General features: G+C 40.3%; 1 protein-coding gene across 6 annotated transcripts in view; it reads left to right on the forward strand.

Annotated features, from left to right (window-relative positions):
• Positions 1-22,610, forward strand: part of STXBP5 (syntaxin binding protein 5) — a 385,959-nt gene that overhangs the window by 251,719 nt on the left and 111,630 nt on the right. For all 6 annotated transcript variants that reach the window (XM_083176191.1, XM_083176190.1, XM_083176193.1 and 3 more), the window contains exons 8-9: positions 564-684; positions 12,556-12,634. In XM_083176191.1, coding sequence (XP_083032317.1) covers positions 564-684; positions 12,556-12,634 — 200 coding nt within the window. The remainder of the gene's footprint in view (positions 1-563; positions 685-12,555; positions 12,635-22,610) is intronic.

Here is a 22,610-nt window from a genome sequence, read left to right on the forward strand (position 1 = left end):
TTCTAGAGAGGAGACCCGTGTGTAGACTCCATCTTGGCTCCCTCTCACAACATATGTTCAAATGAAATTAGCTCAAAATAAGCCACAAACTTCATCCTTGCAAGTGCTCAGGGCTGTCGAGAGCTGAATGGGGCCAGGTAGTTTGTGCATGACCAAATCAGAGAGGTGTGACTATGCACCATCTAAAAAATATATATAAGAATATATACTATCTACGGCTGACCCAGGCTCTTGGAAAAAGTCTAAATCCAGGTATATAATATCAGTTTGTCCAAATTCAGAGCCCCAGCAAGTGCTGATAATAATCCATCCAACTACTTCAAAGCGAATTACATAAATAATCTCTAGACCACACACTCACTCTGGAAGTGTTGGGCATGTGGGAGGCACCAATATTAAGTCTCCGGAACATTCTATTAGAATATTGGTAATCTCATTTAAGGTTTGTTTTTCTGCGTTTCCATGTTAGCTTCTTATTGAATGTATTATGTTATGTATTTATTATTAAGGTTTATCTAAATCCTAATCTGTGCAATTTTTTCTTTCTTATGATTTTTGAATAGGCTATCCATTCTGTTGCCTGGCACCATGAAGGAAAGCAGTTCATCTGCAGTCATTCAGATGGCACCTTAACTATATGGAATGTGCGATCTACTAAGCCCATACAGACAATCGTACCACATGGTAAGAATTTGTTATTGTTATGTTTTTACTCTTTAATAGAGGGTACACACGGTGAGATATGCACCATTTTCTATGCGATTTTTCTTATAAAAATTAAATTGAATCGAAATTGAATAGAAAATCGAATGGGTATCGAATTTTTTTTCTACATTCATGCAGATTCAATCCCAATGCGTGCTCCCATGTAGTGTAAATCGAATAGAAAAATAGTCTTGGCAGACAAGACTATATAGTACAGATCTGTACTACATAGTCAAAATCAAATGTGGACACTGTAACCAACCCAGAACCAACCCAACACAGACCCAGATCGAATAGGGGTTGATTAGAAAGTGAAATCTCGCCATGTGTACACACCTTAAGTCTAAAGAGACAACCACCTATCTTTTCATGAGTTACATTTACTATTTGTGGGTTTATATATAAATAACCACCAGTATATCCATTGAGCTAAATAAATGTCAAATTTTAATTGTATAATTCTATTACCTTCAAAACAACTTGTGCAGTCTAGTAAGTGTAGGACTGGCATTATTTTACACTAAAGTAACACAACAGTGTTTTTGGCCCACTCATAAGCCTGAAAATTTACCTATGTGCTCATCTGGCTTTTACATCCCTTGGCATATCTTTCCAATTTTCAGAGGTGTCTTTTCGGGACCTGCCATGCCAGGTGCGATCATGCTTGAAAAGGGGGTGGGACCTTGGAGGGGTGGAGCATTGAGAGGAGAGCAGGGCCTCACTGCATGACCCCCTGTAATTGTAATTTTGGGGATGTTTCCACTGTTCCTGTAGCAAATGGATAGTCCCAGCTCACCTCACCACCCCAACAGCGCAAAACATCTAAAAGGAAAAACCGGGTTAGTTTTCATGGGTGTAGCTCATCGAAGGTCAACAGTGTCTAGGTCAAACCCAAAAGGTTTACTTGGGGAAAAGGTAGATACAATCCAAAGCTTTACAATTAATTGGTTGACACATGAAAAAGTCAACATCACTATTTCACTTTTTCTGGTGTCAATATGTACATTTAAGCACATAGTCCTTGGATTAGTGTGGCTTGTACCCTTGCATGGCTCGCTTAGCTCACCATGCTTCAGGCCTGGTGCCTCGCTCCTGTGGGTATTCACTTGCCACACTTTACTGTTCCCAGTCGTAGTCCATGTGGATGGTAAAGTATGAATTACTCCAAACAATTAAAAATTTTTTGGGAAAACTCATGTCCACCATTGTCAAATCGACCTGTTACTTGTGTCAACCTTTTGTCAATTAATGATTTTCCCATTCTGTGCAAATGTTAATATGTGATTTGGGTCCGATTTCACCTGATTCCGACAGTCCCATGCGCATCAGACATGGAGACCATATGTATTGCACGTCAGACCCTCCCTACAGCAGGAAGCAGGGATCACAAGCAATATTTTCACATGCAGAAAGGCTGCATGCAATATATCACATGCACTCCTGTCGCCTGGGAAGGTTCCAGGCAGCTGAAGGGGAATTGGATGTGACTTCTCCTGTAGGAGAAGTCACATAATGGACGGGGGGGGCCCTACGACAGGATGATGTAGAATGGCACTGACGTCACACACTCACCCTTAAAACGACCCTTGGTTTTTCTTCGGACACTCCCAGAAAATGTCAGATCACCACTCCCAAACGCTGACTTCCTGTACTTCAAATTGCAATGGGATTGCGATGAGATATTTTTGCTATTTATGTTACTTTATTTTGTTATTTATGTCACTATTTGAGCTTTCACATACACGCTATGATCTGTACTAATGCGCAATCATTCAGCAATTTAATGTATTGCTAATTTGCATATCAGCGATCAACTCTAAATTGGGCCCTCTCTACCTAGACACTGTAGACATATCTACCACTTCCCGACCATCCGGATCCCAGTTTATATATATATATATATATATATATTTTACCCAATTCTCTTAGTGCATATGTATGAACAAACTAGTTTTACAGTACGCTATGTGTTTCTGTTGCACTGCAAGAATAAGCAAATATAATCTGATCCATTATTATTATTATTAACAGTTTCTTATATAGCGCATACATATTCCGCAGCGCTTTACAGAGAGTATTTGAACACTCAGTCCCTGCCCCAGTGGAGCTTACAATCTATATCCCCTACCACATGTATATGCACACACAGACATTCAAGGGTTCATTTGTTGGTAACCAATTAGCATACCTGTATATTTTTGGATTCCATGATTTATCCAGGTGCTAAACTTTTGTAGGCTCAGTGCTACTAAAGTACACATTGTTCTGGTTCTATGAGAGGTGATTGTGCATCCTAGCTGAATTACAAACACAATAGCTCTGTATTTGCCTAATGTGCGTGCAAGGTCAGACAGAAAAGGCTGCAGCATTCAGACGTGTTAGCTTATAATTTATTGAAGGGCTAGCAGCCTTGCTCTCCAGTGCTGCAGGAGCCAAGCAGCAGAGAGCATGTTGTCTAGGACTTGTAAAGAAAGAGACTGGTGCGATCAAGAAGATGATGAAAAGGTACAGCTGTTATTGACAACAAATACAACTGCAGCACATTAAATTTTAATCAAATACATTACATAAAAGCAGCAGGCTAGTGTCTCTTCCACTCTTATATGTATGATGCCAGAGGAAAAGAAGCTCAGGAATCTGATACAAAGAAACCAAACGCATATGTGTTTTTAGAAAAGGGACCTTTCGGCATGCTTGCATGCATGAAGTTCTGTCTAACTATCAATATGTATTTGATTGTGTCATTTATTCATAATTATGCAGAATACACTTGTGGAATTCAGCTGGAGTTCCCCATCCAACTCGCTCAACATTTTGAGCAATTATTTGTAATGCAACTAAATTGAAGAGGTCTAATTACTAAGCCTTGGGTAGATATAAAGTATTAACCAGCTCCTAACTTTATCTTCAAGCTAAGTCGGGAACACACTATGCGATGTATACCTAGCAATGTTGGTGGCAGCATGGACACGCAATAGTGCCCGCATTTTCATGTGCGTACACACTTGCTGATGCCAGCGGGAGGGAGTGACGGAGGGGGGAGCAGGGGCCGTGCTGCATTCTGTAGCATGGCCCTCATTAACGATGTCTGTACATGCAGGAAGACAAAGAGTATCATTAACGACCTGTGGGAGCGCACATCCTGGCTGATAATTAGTAAACACACTAAGTAGTATTTGAAACTATATCACTTAGAAGGGGGAAAATGTGCGATATTATTTAGAATATTGCTTAGTGTTTATAGGGCTTTAGAACCCGTTTACGATATAGAGTCAATTGCTGGGTTGCATATAGCTAACCAGATATCTCACGTTCTGAATAATATTTAGAATATTGCTTAGTGTTTATAGGGCTTTAGAACCCATTTAAAATATAGAGTCAATTGCTGGGTTGCATATAGCTACGTGGCATGGAAGATGACCACATCAACATAAAAGTGGGGCACCTGCCAGACCAGAGTAATGTGCTTATAATCACTGCCCACCATAACACAGCTTCACACATCTACCCCCTTATTGTTTTCTGACTGTTTGTGTATATACTGTATACACTCAGGTTCTTTTTGTCCAAATTCATTTAACCTACAAGTATGATTCTGGATTCGGAGTTAAGGCAGGTTTAATTTACAGGTCCAGCTTGGCAAAATATTCTTATTGTAAGGCACCACTATGAGGATCCAGTACACTCCCCATGGATACTAATGTATTTGTAGGTTTAGAAATAGTAAACTCTGGCCAATAAGATTTACATTTTCAAGAGAATTTTTGTAAAAAGCAGAATAATTGCTGAAATGGTGTGAGACGTGTAAGTTTAGGTGTTTTTACAAGCCTGGATATACACACTTTAAAAAAAGACCATTTAATACCTTCCAAACTACTATACGTTTATTTGCTGATGTACTCCTGCTGGGTATCATTTTCCATCATTTATATAAGTTGCACAAACTGACCGTTTGACACCATCTAACTGTCTCTAAACTATGGCTTATGGTCACTTACAGCCTTCTACACTGTCCTGCTATCTCATATGCCATATTTTGGGGGATTCAGGATGATTTAATATGGGTTGCACAATGCAGATTTAACATGTAACATCAACTTGCTATTTCTATTTGAATATCAAGGGAATTGGAAGAATGCTTCATAAAAATATCTCACAAATATTATGGACCCTTAGTGTAACTGTTCCAACACTCAGGGAAGGGCAACACAACATAATGTACTGTAGTTTAGCCTCAGTTATAACATATTAAAATATTTATATGGTTTAGCTTAACTTCAGCTAGAAAGCAAAATCGCACTTGCCTTCTTTTTTTTCCTCTTACAGAGAAGACCGAAGAGGAGATGTAGGTGGGTGGTGACAGGGCGGGACCAGGCTAGTTTGCATCAATAAGCTAAAATTTCCATAGGTACAGGGCCAAAATGACACGTTTCCATAGAGACGCTTTACTAGGCCCCGTCGCCTCTCTGAGAACACCAACATTCCCTACATTAAACTCACATTCTTCCTACTTCCCTGTTACTTTTTTTTTTTCTCATGCATTATTACTGATCACTGATGCCTTTAAATGCAGAAAACAAAACGTTACCATAATGCAAGTAAAACATTTCCTGATCTGGTGTTTAGTAAAGATGATGTGCAGTTGACATTGTACTCTTTCCGGTGCACCCCTATGGGCAATATCAATGATCCAGATTCCAGAGCAACCTAATTTAATTATTTTTTTCTCACAAGTCTCGGGACACTGAGCCTAGCTGTACCCCCTGACGCCCATCAAATCCCCGTCTCAGGTTCTGATTGGCCTGTAGCTATTTGACCTCTAAAGCAGGAGTGGCCATTAGTGGGTGAAACCATTGATGGTTCCCTTACAGGCAGGCTTACACCAACCATCAAAGTTATTTGTCATTCATTGGTTCTCAACCACGGTCCTCAGGACCCCCACACAGTGCACGTTTTCCAGGTCTCAACACAGAATCACAGGTGAAATGATTAGCTCCACCTGTGGATCTTTTAAAATGTGCCAGTGAATAATGAGTGTACCTGCCAGGTGACCTGAAAAACGTGCACTGTTGGGGGGTCCTGTTGACCAAGGTTGAGAACCACTGATTTAGACCATCAATGGCTAACCCATGGATGGCCATCCCTAGATTTGACCACATAGTACATTTATGGAGAGTGCAGTGGGACAAAATTAAGTGCATGTACAGTATTAGTGTGGATCACAAAGGCCAAAGTGCAAAGTGCTGCACCCATCTTGTGGTGCTCTAGGAAGATATCAAATGTTTCAGCCATAATGGAGGAAGCATAGAGCCAAGGATCATGGATAATAATAACATGTAGAAGCTTACACAACAAAAAAATAACAGGGGACAGCTGGGTGATTTGAATAAAGGAAGATGATGAACTTTTTTTTTTGCAGCTGTTTTTAGAGTAGAATTTGATTGTTGAGTTGTGGAGACGCTATTAAGGAGGAGGTTACAGTAATCAAGATGGAAAACTGGAAGCTCCTGAATGGACATATTAGAGGGAAGAGGCAATGTTGTTGCTTCTGTTTCTTTACAGTGTGTTCTGACTGTAATCACAGCAAAGCCTCGTCACAGGCACACAACTCACTAAAAATAAAAGCCCAATCTTCTAATCCTATCATATTAAGTTGATATTTTTTGTAGGCAAGACTGGATCAGTAAAAAAAACAAAAAAACCATAAGGCAGCATATACAAGCCATACATAAAATAATTATTACTATATTGTTAGTATAATAGGCTCTCGTGCTTGGTCACCTCAATCTGCTTTGCACAGACCTCTCTCCGACTGGACCCCGCTGCAAAATACTACAGTGCGACTCCCGTGCTCCGCCTCTGCGGCTATCAATTCACTCCATCCCAATCAGAGGCGGATTTATGGGGCCCTAGGCAAGATACCTGTTTGGGTCCTTCCTCCTTTAAACAATCCATAGCACAATGTTTGTAGCTAGCATCCACGTGCACATTCTAGCGTTTAATGTTTAGCTATGTGAACATCAATATTGAGTGCAAATCAGAATCAGGCTCTGAGTCTAGGTCTTTGGTAGTAGGGTTAATGCACGTGTCACATTTAGAGTAAAACGACTGCCGGCATACAGGAGATAAGATTTTGTGTGTCCAAACATTTTTATCCTATCAAAGAACATCAAAAAGACTTTGGGAGTGCGGGCAGGTTTGTGTGAGGTCATGACATCACACAATAGTCGTGCAATGCTCCCTTGGCAATGTTTTGAATGGCCAGGAGATCTTTATGGGGCCCCTTGGGACCTGCTGGGCCCAAGGCAGATGCCTAGGTTGCCTTATGTAAAATCTACGTCTGATTTTGATCTCTTTGCACTCCCATACTCACCACAGCAGATGGGCTTCTCCTGTCCAAAGTCTGTTTTACTCTCCCTTGCAGTGGGAACTGTTGAGATGCGCACCCAGGCTTCCACTCTGCATACATTGAGCATATAGGACAAATCTAACATTTTTTATAGATTCCATGGTGACATTTAATAGGATGAGAGATTCAGAAAGTGAGAGATGTGGTATTTTTTTAAAGCGGCAATCATTTATCAAACTGATTTTCTGAATTTCTCATCCTATTAAATACTTCCCCCATGTGTTTACTTTATGGGCAGTATTCAATGAGATTTTTGACGATGTGCAGCGAATCCTGTTTAGGATTCGCTGCACATTCGCCACTGCCCGCCGTGTTCCGGAGCCTCGCCGGCTCCAGTATTCAACGAGTCAGGGGCTCACTGCCCCTGATCGGCGAATTTTAACTCCTGCGGCGATGCCGCAGGGAGCCTGAGGACGGCGGCAGGCAGGGAGATGGAAGTCTCCCTGCCTGCCCCAGAATGTTTGTGGGGGGGAGGTGGGCTCCCCGGGAGCCAGGCAGCACAGGCTGCCCCCTGGGATAGCCAAAAGGGGACCGGGTATTCACTACACCCGATTGTGCATATGTAATGATCGGGTGCAGTGAATATATGAATATCTAATGAGCGGCTCGGCTCCCGGCCCCCTGCTGGCTGCTCTGTGTAAAAAAAAAAATATATATATATATATTTTGTTTAAAATTAAATATTTATTCATGTGCTTACAGCACATAAATAAAAATAGCATGCCCCTCCTCCTGATTTTTTGACACCAAATGTAAAAAGCAAAACACTTTATTTTAAAAGTTCACATTCCACTTCACCATAAAAAGATAGCGATTGCTACTCGGTGAATCATGGCAATAAAAACCTTGAAATGTATTCGCCATCTGGTCATTGAATAGGGTGATTCACCGTTTTAGTCAAAACAAAATCGCCTTACAGCGCGAAAATAGCACAAAATCGCCATAAAACATGGCGAATCAGCCTCATTGAATACTGCCCTATGTGTATTCTGTATACCATGAATATTATTTTATTAATGTATTGTAGTTTATGTAATTATTCCACATGTCTTCAACATACAGCATGTTGCATGAATAGAATTTGGTTAGAAAGGAGTTACTCGATCACTATTGTTATCATTTCAGTCTGGCATTGGAAGGCATTAAATGCTTGTTTATGGTTCCAATTAGATTGTGGGAAATAAGCATCTCCATGGCAACAACAGGCATGTCATGTGATGAGTGCATTATCACGTTCTGTCTCATGGAAGCTACAGAGAAACTGTGCATCTTATTGTGAAATGACAGCTGCCGGCATATTCTTTAAACACCATGGGTGATATATTAACATTACTGTTATTTTTTGTGTTGTATTAATAACCTAATGGTGAATTATTTTACAAAGGAGCTGGCAAGCCCACTAGTAATTGATGTGTACTTACAAAAAAAAGATATGGTACTTACAAAAAAAAGATTTTTCTTATACGTGTAAGCAATATCCACCATCATTTAAGAGCTCATACAATCATTAGGTATTCTGCATACCATGTCATATTCAGCCTAGATAATTCAGCCTAGTTATCTAGCATAGACCAAAAATCTCCCAGAAAACCAAGCAGTATAAGAGAAGGGCCTGATTCCCCCCACTCCAATAACAAAATGCAAACACGTCTAGGGATATTTCTTTTTCTAAATTGTGTTTACTTTGTGGGCTACAAACTTATTTTTCTGTGGACATTAAACAAGTGTTACAGGGTGGCAAGAATGCAAACATGTGCAGCACAACCATTGTGTTGGTATTGGTTATATCGTAGCTATGTCATGTAGCCAGAGTCACTTGCTGTTGTGAGTCGTATGCAAAGAGGATGCCAGAATTAGAGATGTGCAGGCTCTGATTTCAAAGCAGGATCTTATTGTCTATCAACTGTCAACATCTGTCGTGGTTTGGGATAGCCAATAAGATCCTGCTTTTGAAATCAGAGTAAATCAGACCCTGCACATCTCTAGCCAGAATCAGAAGGATCTACTAGATGTAGCTGACAGTTACTCTCGTAATAAGTATGGAACTGGGTTATAAAATGCATATGTATATAAATATATATATTAGCAATGTTTGATATAGATATATATATATATTTATCAAGAGGCCCAGACCATGCACTCTCAAATGGTCCGCCGCCGAACCTCTGGTAGCTTACCACATGCCCCTTGGAGACTAGATACATCCCTAAACAGGGGCCCATAACACTGCATTCCCCTGTTGGGCCCTTCATGCCCCATTCCAACACTGCATATGGCTTTCTTCTGTTGTATTGACTCATTACAGTAGCAGTTGTTTCCCTAATAACTTAAGTACAATTTGAATGAACCCTCTATCCCTTTTACTAGAATACCAAGCGCTCTCTCTGGTAGTTATTGCCACTATAATAGGTATCCATTTGTGCCTTTCAGTTTTTCACTATGTTTGAAGGTAGATGGATTATAAGATAGAAAGAAAGATGAACAGTCCAAAATACCCCATTCATACCAAGAACCAAATTACCAGGTGAAATCCCTTTCTTTGCTGTGAAAGGGTCAACCTGGGTCTTAAACTCTGGGTTGCCGACCCTGCTCTTTACCAGGATCAGCGACCCGGGAATTAAGACATTGGTTGAAAAGCTTTAACCTGATAAATTCCTGCTCGGTGTGAATGTGGGTCAGAATGCACCCAGCAAAATGACCGGCACTCAAAATGCCAGGTAATTGCCGGGTCGTCGTTGTGAAAGGGGTATTAGTAAAACAAATGAGCCTTGTATGGTTATTAGCATAGCTGAGTAGTCCCAAAAATGAAAAATATTTTTGTATCTTTAAAGTGTCCGAGTACGTTTACTTCTAGTGCTAGCATCCTTTTAACCTTCGCAGGACTGGAAGCTTTTATAATTCCGAATACATTGCTTTAAATGTTCAACGTGGTGATAGTAATTCTAGGTACAAGGATTTTTTAAAGCAACACATATGTTTATTGGTGTTTATTTGTGTTCTTTGTACTTTTTTGTTTTACTTTTAATATGCCTTTAATGTAGTCTTGTTTAGAAGATTCCTGGACACTCTCTGCAGCGTATTTTTGCATGTGTATTTGAGATAGAATGACTTTGTTGAGATCTTAAAGCACTGATGAGTATTGAATCCCATTTCAAAAGCCTCTATCTCTCTAACTACAAAGTTATGCATTCAAACAAAAGAGAAGAGTGGACGACAGAAGAGAAAATTCAAGCATTCAGCTCTGCTAATCTGAGCGCTCAATTCACTTGGGATTTTTCCTAGTCATTTTACTGAAGGGAAAATTGCATATCAGATTTTTGAAGATGACTCCTTTCTAAACTGATTCATTTGGCATGTGCATGAGTAACCATTTCCAAATGCATTAACTTGTCATTTTTAGCGCTTCTAAAATCTTCACCTGCTAATCAGCTTTGTAATAACTTTGTTGTTTTTTTCGCTCTGAAATGTATAAAAGTCAAAAGCTTTACAAACTTTTTTCTCTTTACTTTTGAAATTGTTACATTTTCTAATCAATTAAACACGCCAAGTATGACTAAACTGCAATTCATACCCTATGTATCTTATATGGCTTGTTTAGTTTGTTGTACTGTACATACTAACCAAAAAATGGCAACTGAGCCACTTCTGCTGGCCAATAACATAATTCAGTGTTTCTATACTCAAGTCCTCAGGAACCCATAATAGTGCATGTTTGTAATGAGCACATCTGTGAGGAGAGATGGAAGACGTACACTGTTAGAGGTCCCATTGGCATCATCCAGTACCATCATTATGAAGCAGCAGGTGTCCCTGAATGAAGAGAATGTCACATGTTTGGATGGCATGTTCAAATGATTCTCACCAGGGATGGACTGCAGCTGTTCCACATTAGTGTGTGACGAGGAGGGTGCTACTATGGCTCAAGGGGGCATGACACGAGTTGGGGTGCCTGGCCTCGCAGCATTCCTCTGTCTATCAGCTTGCTGACCACGACAGGTGGGAGGGTGGGCATACAGAGAGCTGGGAAAGTGGGCATACAGAGAGCTGGACTATCAGCTCCGCTCTCTGTGTGACGGACTGGACCAACAATCCATCAGCCTTTCTGGCATTTGACATAAGAGGCATTTGCCATTAGTGCAGGGGTTGGGAACCTTTTTTTCTTACATAGACCATATTACATGGATAAAATCCTTCCGGGGGCCATATCAAAATTTGCGACTTTAAAAGTACCTTTATTCTCCTGTCCCATGCTCCGGCTGCTGCTGGATACCTGTCGCGTGAACTTGCTCCCGTCCACGTCAACACCTCACGCGAGACTCCCTTTCCTGTCTCCCGTGCAGACCGACAGGTGGTCGGACGGGCCACACAAATTGCCTACTGGGGCCGTTTACAGCCCGCGGGCCGGAGGTTCCCCACCCCTGCATTCGTGTCATACTGTATTTTCAGTCCTGCTACAAGTGTGCAGCAGTAGAACGGTGTCACCGTTGCAATGGGTCACCTCCTAAGCTTCTTGCAAATAGTGCAGAGTCACTAGACACATCAATGCCTCAATTTTTTACCTGGAATAAAATGACTAAAAATCGCTAAAATCAATTATACTTGTATCAATTTCATATATTAATATGACCACAGGACGCCCTGGGGAGTTCAAATATCCTTATAAAGTATACAAAACAATGCTTAACTTAACCCAGCTCATAGTGTGGTCCAGGGAGTCACCTTGAACGTGAAAGCTCAGGGCATACAACCCTGCAAGGAATACAGAATCTGACCTGTAATAAAGAGAAGTCAAAGACAAGGGAGCAGAAGAACCTGTAGAAGGGAGCAGAGAAACCTGTAGAAGGGAGCAGAAGAACCTGTAGAAGGGAGCAGAGAAACCTGTAGAAGGGAGCAGAAGAACCTGTAGAAGGGAGCAGAGAAACCTGTAGAAGGGAGCAGAAGAACCTGTAGAAGGCAGCAGAGAAACCTGTAGAAGGGAGCAGAAGAACCTGTAGAAGGGAGCAGAGAAACCTGTAGAAGGGAGCAGAAGAACCTGTAGAAGGCAGCAGAGAAACCTGTAGAAGGGAGCAGAGAACCTGTGTTCCTTAGGTGACAAAACAACAATATTCACTACCCAATATATCACTACAGTTTATGAACACAAGGTAGAATTCCAATGGAGTATATTATTAAATAGCTTCCGTACCTGCAATATTAGTTGTATTCAGTTTAGCGTTTTCATCTGTTGACATGCATAGGATTTGACAAGCACGTACTGTATGTGCTCTGCTTGTGATTACCATTTACTGCACAGTTTGAAATTAATGTGTTTAACTGGCAACTTTTGACATGAAAGATATCAAACCTCTTTTATTGTAATTTGCTTATGTTTGGCCTGCATTTTATGTGTGAAATTGTGGTTATTATATATTATATTAACCAATGTGATGTTTGTGTTCTAGGTAAACAGATTAAAGATGGAAAAAAGCCAGAACCATGCAAACCTATCCTGAAGGTGGAGTACAAAACAACAAGATATGGGTGAGCAACCTTCAGTTCACCGACATTAGTCTGTTGCTTTATACGGTGGGGGTTATTCTGATTCATTCGGAAAGGCACAATCACTCTCTAATGGACAAAACCATGTGCACTGCAGGTAGGGCTGATGTAACATGTGCAGAGAGAGTTAGATTTGGGTGGGGGGTGTACTTCAAACAAATATCTATATTGCAGTGTAAAAATAAAGCAGCCAGTATTTACCCTGCACAGAAACAATAAAACACCCAAATCTAACTCTCACAGCCCCACCTGAAGTGCATATTGTGTTGTCCATTAGAGAGTGATTGTGCCTTTCCGAGTGAATCAGAATAACCCCCAGTATGTAGTAATGTTACACTGTACACTAAATGTAGTTGACTCCAGGCTGATATATTGAGCTTCTTGTTTGGTCAAATGCATAATAAAAAGCTGGTCAATCTACTGTAGTGTATTTGTTAATACTGTATGTTATTGATCATAATAATGTAATGTAAATAGCATGTTTCTCCTAATATGACTCAAGGCCTCTATAGATTAGGCCGACTTGTCCTAATGAAAAATCGGCCCGGATTTCCCCTGAGCTCCACTAGATTTGGCACTTGGCATTTTTTTTACATGTGATAAATTGCATGCGATTTATCTCATAAAAGCTGGGGGGGCTTAGAATTGAAAAATAAAATCCTACTTGGACGGCCGCTGATTGACTGAGAGAGCTCTCTCAGCCAATCCGTGGTTGTCCTGTCTTTTGAATTGGATTCTTCAATTCTCCCGTCGGACCCCGCTTGACTCACCCCGCTCGTCGGTCCACGCCTGCCACACTCCGCTCCCCTCCTGCCGCACCATATCAGGTGCAATACATTGCGGGTGGTTAGCACCCACTGGGGTAGATTTATTAAGCTTGGAGAAGAGATAAACTGGAGATAAAGCGGAGAAAAGGTAAAAGGAGATAAAGCACCAGCCAATCAACTCCCAACTGTCTTTTTCAAACACAGCTGATTGGCTGGTGCTTTATCTCCTTTTACCTTTTCTCAGCTTTATCTCCAGTTTATCTCTTCTCCAAGCTTAATAAATCTGCCCCACAATGTGCTGCTAACAGCGGCACATAAGATTTATAAGACTTACAGTATCTCTCTCAGGGGTGAATTTATGAAGTTTGGAGAAGTGTTATCTATCCCCATAAAGAACGTTATGAGCAAGGTGATAATGGTTCAGCCAATCAGCTACAAAATGTAAGAGGTAAGAGCTGATTGGCTGAACCATTATCACCTTGCTCATAACGTTCTTTATGGGGATAGATAACACTTCTCCAAGCTTCATAAATTCACCCCTCAGCCTCTGGTAGGATTCCAAAAGATCCTTTATACTTAATCGATGACACCCTGTACAGTAAACATTCCCCAAAATGGGTTGGGGCCTTACAGCGAGGTTCATGACCTCACTAGAAGTAATTGTTTACTTAAATCCAGGGGCATGTCCTCATAGGGAGGGGTTGTTGCCTCGCGGGATACCCTCGTTACATCACTATGAGACCAGAGGAGATGCTGTGCTGCCCCTCAGACTCTGGCTCCACTACAGGTTCTTCTTCAGTGACAGGAGCCGGCGCTGCATGAGAATGTTACAGTGGAGCACCTGTCACTGTGGAGTAGCTAGCATATTGTTGTCACACAGCTGTAATCCGCAACCCCTTGTGACGTCTCTGCATGTTAGCGTGAATTTAATTGAATGATGTGAAATATTCAATTGTGTGGAATTGTTGCGTTTGATGTATATTGAAAGTGGGTGTAATCTTATTAATATTTTTTAACATGTATGGACATCAAAGTACATTTATCTGCTCATTTTGGTTGCTGTAATTCCCTTTAGTTGTCAAAGCTGGCATAGTTGTCTGTGAACTAGATAGAAAAATCTAACTACAGGATCCCTTTCACATAAGAACTATTGTTCTTCAAGCATTTGTTGCATGCGGTGTCTTTAGAGCTCTCTTATGGGTCTCTTGGAAAGGGTTTAGTTTTTTGTATTTTCATATCTAAATGCTGAGTTCAGGAGGACTGCTACAATGCATTCTGAACTTGTTCCAAAATATGAGTTGCTCTGTGAATATTTATTAAGTTTGACAACAGAGCATGTGAACGTTCATGGGTGGTACAATGTCTTTGTCTGCTTCCCCTGACTAGAGTATTACACTGTTAACAGCAGTGCAGAGTATTTTACCTTGGTCCTTCTCTTTGGAGGTTTATTTACAAAGTCATGTGTGCTAGTAAAACCCTTTTTAAATATCAGGCATACACATGAGCAGAAGGTTTTGCTAACTGCTGCTTCAAAAAAACAAACCATGTGCCTACATGTAGATTGATTTGCAGGGGGAAGGTCATAGGTTAGGATGAAGCCCATACAAACATCAGCTCATTAACATAAGAGCAGAGTAGTGTATTAGGACTAATACCAGACTTGTACAGAAAAGCATTAGACATGTCTTTATACTGTATGTGTGGGATCCGGACGATAGGATGACAGTGCCTAGGTGGACAGTCATTAGATTGACACCATATGGTGGACACACAAGAGGTCGACATAGTTAAAATATTGACATGGCAATGGTTGACACATTTAAAGGTCAACAGTGGTCTTTCATTATTTTATTTTTTTAAGAAGTAGGGAGGAAAGGATGTTTTGAACACCTTACGCGTCATATAGTGGTAGAAACAGTTCCATAAATAACTGTTATGATGTACGGTATGTATGTTGTGACTATTTCCCTTGCTCGTGCGCACATAAAATACAATAAACAGGTTTTTCAGGATGGAGAGGGAGCAGTGAGATGACGACAGGCATAGGCCACAGCTGTACACACTACCCCATCCAAGATGGCCGCCTCCCAGGAACGATAGACAGCTGGATCAGAAGTCCTGCCGCCTGCCCGTCCCTGAGCACCGCTAGGAGGAAGCACAAGAGTACTCACAGGGGTGGGCGGGGGAGCACCTCCACAGGCAGGCGCACAGGCGGCGGGAACAGCTGTGACAAGCTACGAGTGCCACATCTACCGGCTCTATACCTATCTTTTATGCTGGCACCAGCTGAAGCTACCTGCGTTGTTTGGAGTGCCTGACCCTCCACTTGTTATATATATATATATATATATATATATATATATATATATATATATATAATTGTGCTCTCTTTTAATTATAAGATTAGTGCTCCAAAGTAGCCCATAGGAACCAGTAGTCAATTCGCTTTACTAAACAATACAAATTTCACAGTAAATTTCTCTGTATCTGTATAGATCTAGTTGCTGACAGAGCATTCAATAACATATAGACCGCGGCAGTTCATACTGTACTTTTCTTAAGAACATCTTAGTTTTGTAGTAAATGATAATGTACACATATAACTGTTGCTTCATTTAGTTTATTAAATATTTATACTTACAGCATATTTATGTTAAGTCAAAATATGTCATTTCCATTGAACCTTGTAACTCGTCATTGATATAATCAGCTGTGTGTTCCATAGTCTTAGGGGGGAAAAAGAAATAATTAGCCGTTATTCCCTGTTATTACCAGTGATGTCACTCAGTGTTAGTGATTGCTGAATACTCTGCACAATTACAGCTGCTCTGGGACTCCATCTAGCTGCTTCCAAACGTCATGCGCTCACTTTCAGCTGTTGAAAGCTGCTAGAATACCACATTTTATTGTGCACACATTTTTATTTGTGTCAACTACAATCTACAATTCATCTCTTGTAATGGAATTAGTAGCCAGAATGTTGCAGTTGGCAACTGTGTAGCATTGCACGGCCTGGGCAAATACTAGTTGTGAAAAAGGGTATATTTTAGTTTATGTTAACAGCGTTTTGTGAGACTGAGCATTTCTGTAATGCCCATCTCTTCAAGTAATGTCACAGAGTGGGAGCTTAGGGCAACACTGAGAAGAAGATCATAGTAGTGAACTGGTTTAGGAAGTTGTCAGTTTTAGGTGCTCAGTCTGATGCAAAGACATTCTAAATGTGCAATGAAATGATTAAAGGGCATGCTGGTCAAAATCCACATTTTTGATACGTATGTGGTACATTATTTGGCGTAAATTCGAAAAGTAAAAATACTTATTTTCACGCACATTTACCAATGTTCTCTTGCCAGAAGATAGGCTTCAAATAAGAAGCAGTGTAGTAGGAAGCAGTGTGATAGGGCAATGATATAACTGCTTCCTGTTTCAGGACCCCGGAACCAATATGCGCACGGAGATGTCAACAGGAGTGGGGGGGGGGGGCGGCAACAGAAAGGCTCTTCCTATTATGGAACAATATGCATGTTAATAACCCATAGGCTGCTATAGGATAATGCCACCTGGAAATGGTGTTATCCCATCAGGGCAAAGCTCTGAAATGTTGTTGTTTTTTTGGAGTTTAGTAAACCTGACAGGTTTGCATCCCCATAAAAACCTTTTTGGGGTGCGGCAACTGTCAAAAATGGAGGGACCACATATCAGAATACTAGTAAGCCCGCTAGAAGCTAATGATCCATAAGCTAGTCTGCTACCTTGTGATTGCCTCTGTGTTTGTGCATGTGTGAGAGAGAAAGAGATGTAGTTTCACTTGCTGCCAACAGATGGCAGTGTTTCGGAGACACACAAATGGATACTAGACATATATATAGATGATCTGCTGTGATTCATACCTTGTTCATTCTGGGGATACTTAATATATGCGGTTATTCCCCCAAAAATGGTTGTCTTGGGAGAATATCCTACAAATATTGATTCATTAATAAGTCCTAGAAGAAATGAGGTAATACTGTTAATAACCATAGCAATTATTGTGTACTGTTGTACCAACTGTCCAGCACCTGCAAGATTTAGGCCTAGAGGCTTATTTTGCCATTTCTGTGCAAGTATATTACAGTTATTGTGGCATACCGTTGGCTTACTCATGCCCATTTCAGTTTGGCTTTCCAGCTCTTCTGCAATCCAAAGTTGAAACCACTTACCGTATATCTCTCCTATCGTCATCTCCCTGGGGGTTTCATGTAATCAGTCAATTGTGTGTTACGGTTACGATGGCCTGCTTTTTTTCACAATGGTTCCTGGATTAATTACACATTACTCTTTAAAAACTAGTAAAAATAATTACAAATGGCGGCCAAAATTAAACAAGATTGACCCCTGACCTTTTTGGTTGACACCAGCCAGTTAACTTCTAGCGTCCACAGATTGTGTAAGGACATCTGAAATGAACATTAGCTGATTGCAACCATCTCCTGACCTTATTTCCCAAAATACCTGATAATGATCCACTCTATTTTAATTGGATCAGCATTGTATGTTTCAATGGTCACACACATCCTGTGTGAAAAGCTTTAGTCTCAACTTCGATAGTACTGTTGTACTTTTTTTCCTGTTACGGTGTAAAAAAAATTGCATTTATTTTTGCAAAAGAGATTCAGAGCCCAATGAAACAAGGGACTGCTTTCTCACAGAAGGAGCTTACAAAGGAGCATGTGCAAATACAAGTAGCCCTCTAAGAAAATATTTCATATTTTGGTGCTTTCGAGCTAAACAAGATTCAAGGACTGAACCTATTTCCAACCCTGATCCTGTTAAATCAGCTATCACAGCAGACTGATTAAAGCAGAATACATTTTCCAAGCTTTCAGCTTTTATTTAGGTTAATGCAGTCACTGATATCTAATGCAGTGAAGAATAGCAGTGAAGGTTAAATAGGAGGACATCTTTTTTACCAATACCCCAGTTGAGCATTAATAAGATTAAAGGAAAAGTTGAATTGGTGCAGTCAGACGGCACAGGGGGCTGGTCCACGATATATTACAAGCGGTAAAAAATGTTGTGGCACAAGAAACCACACGGCGCAGAATATTGAAGTTAGGCTTAATTGCAGCATAATTGTGGCACTTCCAACGAGATTCAGATTTTTTAAATGTTGATTTGAGTATCTTGTTAAGTAAGTGTCCTTGTCCTCAGTCATTTAACACATGTAATTTGCTTTGATTGAATGAGGTGCCAATTTATCGTTGTGCCACATACAGTTATATGAAAGCAAAAAGTACATTCTTTAAAATCAGTTTTTACATATACATAGACCTCAACAGTTCTAAAATGTAAAAGTGAATCTTGTGTAACAGTTAACATCCACGTTCTTATTTACTTTACGGTGTATTCAGAAAAAAATCTGAAATGCTTAGATGTAAATAGGTATAGCTGTATAATAGTGATCACAGACTTGCCTCCAATAAAGCTGGTATATCCAGGGAAAACACAATGAAGCGGTTTACGATCAATCACTGAACCTCTAGTTTGACCCCCAGTGAGCCACACACACACTGAAATAGCCTGGGATTCATCAGTCCAGGCCACCTTCTTCCATTGCTCCGTGGTAAAGTTCCAATGCCTGTTGTAGGTGCTGGTGCGGTATGGTGTTGTAGGTGTGGGCACGCTGAACAGTCTGTGATTACGCAGTCCCATACGCAGCAAACTGCGATGCATTGTGTGTTTTGACACCCTTCTGTCATAGCCAGCATTAGTTTTTTCTGCATTTTGCATTACAATTGCTTTTCTGTGGGATCAGACCAGACAAGGTAGCTCCCCCCCCCCCCCCCATTGTTGCCAGTACATTTGTCCTTAACTAATAAGCTTTGTCCTTAACTTCACCACTTTTGGCACAGTATGTCCTAACCCCTGCATTCTGGGAACATCGCACATCATCTGCTGTGACACAGTTGTCTAGCCATCACAATGTGGCACTTGTCAAAGTCGTTCAGACCATCAATTTTTTCTGCTTCCAACACATCAACTTGAAGAACAGACTGTTCCCTTACTGCCTAATATTGACAAGTGTCATTGTAATGAGATAATCATTGTTATTCACTACACCTGTCAGAAGTGTTGTTTTTTTTGCCATTTAAAACCTCCAGTAAAGTATTTTTGGGGGTAGGTACAGTAGTCCAGTTTTTCCATTTCATTCCAAGGGCCAGTTAAGACACAATTTCCTCAAAGAAAACTTTTGTTTGGGTTCCATATGTCTAAACAATATATTTCATATAAAAACAAGTTGACATAGCTTGTGTGGGAAATTTCATTTTTGTAACTCTGCATTCAATATATGTGAGGGATGGCAGAAGATTTCCTGGCATACTTACCTATATACAGTATATGCTGGCGTTTTGAATATATGAATTATATGGAAAATGCTAAGAATATGTTAAAAATGTCTCATTGTATGATTGCAATCATTTTTATAGTCTATACCAGTGGTAGCCAACTCCAGACCTCGAGAGCTACCAACAGTTTTCTAGATCACCTAGCTGGGGCACAGGTGCACTCATTAATGCTTGACACATTATAAATGATCCACAGGTGGAGCTAATTACTTCACTTATGATTATGTGAGGAGACCTGGAAAATGTTAATTGCTTGAGGACTGGAGTTGGCTGCCCTTGGTCTAAACTCTGGAGTAAAACACCTATGGCAAGTGAGGCAGTGCCTGTATACTTTTTTCCACACATCTTATCAAAACTCCCCAAATGTTCAGCAGTATATACTGATGCTCCTCTGTATAATGCCCACATGAAATCTTGGGCTCATATATTGTGCATAAATCTGGCTTTGGTACTAGCCAGGGACTCCTAAGACATTTACCTCATCACACGTCCCCTTTCAATATAACACTCAAAAATGTGGGCACATTCTAAGAACACACTTGTCAGGATTAACAAATCTCAACACTGGATGTATTCACAATCTGTCACCACCTTAAGCCTTTAACATTTACATTAATTAAACATGTTAAGTACCAAAATCTGTAAAGAAGGTTTAATAGCAAAATCAAATCATATTTTACTTCAAGAGATACAGTGGGGATCGAAAGTTTGGGCACCCCAGGCAAAAATTCATTTTAATTTGCAAAAACAAGTCAAGGAAAGATGGAAAAATATCCAAAAGGCATCAAATTTTAGATTAGACATTCTTATAACATGTCAAAAAAAAGTTTGAATTTCTTTTCATCATTTACACTTTCAAAATAACAGAAAACAAAAAAATGGTGTCTGCAAAAGTTTGGGCACCCTGCAGAATTAATACCTTGTACTGGCCCCTTTGGCAAGTATCACAGCTTGTAAACGCTTTTTGTAGCCAGCCAAGAGTCTTTCAATTCTTGTTTGAGGTATATTCGCCCACTCTTCCTTACAAAAGTCTTCCAGATCTTTGAGATTCCTGGGCTGTCTGTGACGCACTGCTCTTTTAAGGTCTATCCATAGATGTTCAATTATGTTGAGGTCAGGAGATTATGAAGGCCATGACAAAACCTTCAGTTTACATCTCTTGATGTAATCCACCGTGGAATTTGAGGTGTGTTTAGGATCATTATCCATTTGTAGAAGTCAGCCTCTCTTTAACTTCAGCTTTTTCACAGATGGCATCAAGTTAGCATCCAAAATTTGCTGGAATCTTATTGAATCCATTTTTTTCCCTTCTACTTGTGAAATGTTCCCTGTCCCACTGGCTGCAATACAACCCCAAAGCATGACTGATCCACCCCCACGCTTAACAGTTGGACAGAGTTTCTTTTCATTAAATTCTGTGCCCTTCCTTCTCCAAACGTACCTTTGCTCATTCCACCCCAAAAGATCTATTTTAACCTCATTGGTCCACAGAACTTGATTCCAAAATGCATAAGGCTTGTCTATATGTTCATTTGCAAACTCCAAACGCTGATTTTTGTGGTGAGAACGTAGAAGAGGTTTTCTTCTGATGACTCTTCCATGAAGACCATATTTGTACAAGTATCTCTTGCAGTCAAACGTGGATTTTGACTTGCTTTTCTCACAATCCTGCAAGCTGTTCTATCTTATATTTTTCTTGGTCTTCCAGATCTTGCTTTAACTTCCACTGTTCCTGATGACTGCCATTTCTTAATTACATTCCGAACAGAGGATATGGGCATCTGATAACGCTTTGCTATCTTCTTATAGCCTTCTTCTGCTTTGTGAGTGTCAACTATTCTCAGTTTCAGTGTTCTACACAACTGCTTAGAGGATCCCATGGTGCTGATTGTTGGAGCAAGGTCAGATGAGTCTGGGCTTTTAAAACCTTCAAGATTGACATCATCTGGTCTTTCCAGACGATGATTGAGAACAATCCATGACACTGCCAGGTCTCAGCTGTCCAAAGTGGGCGGTACAAGGTATTAACTCTGCAGGTTGCCCAAACTTTTGCAGACGCCATTTTTTGTTTTCTGTTATTTTGAAAGTGTAAATTATGGAAATAAAATGAAACTTTTTTGACATGTTATAAGAATATCTAATCTGTAATTTGATGCCCTTTGGAGGTTTTTCCATCGTTCCTTGGCTTCTTTTTGCACATAAAAATGAATTTTTGCCTGGGGTGCCCAAATTTTCGATCCCTACTGTAATTAGTGATATATAATATAACTCCAATAATGTTATAAAGATAGAAATTAAGCTTATTAAACTAAGCTCAAATTTAAATATAAATCACTAATTCAAAATGAAAAAATGTACAGGACATTTATTGGTAGACTGAACTTTTTTTATGGACTTCTGAACTAGTAAATGGGAAGTGTTTGTCCTTTATTGTATAATTATTTTAATATAGTTACTGGACCTTATATGCATGCTAGGCTCCAAGAAGCATAATGTTTTATTATGTCCCATGCACGCACATCTTTTAAAACTAAAGGACCATACACACTGGGCGACTTTGAACTGAAAGTCGCTCATCTGCTGGCATTACCGGCAGATGAGCAGGTTTGAGGATGGCTTTGCATAGCTTTGCGCTATACAAAGCCGTCCGTCACCATGCTGACCGCGCCGGGCAGGGGAAAAGCCGCTCAGTGTGTATGAACTGAGTGGCTTTCCCCCCAGCGATGATAGCGATCATTGCTGTCCATACACGCTGGGCATAGTCGCCCAGTGTGTATGGACGTTAATACATTTTTAGTATTTTTG

Source organism: Crinia signifera, chromosome 3 (genome assembly GCF_055691185.1).
Source record: "Crinia signifera chromosome 3, ASM5569118v1, whole genome shotgun sequence".
NCBI lineage: Eukaryota > Metazoa > Chordata > Amphibia > Anura > Myobatrachidae > Crinia > Crinia signifera.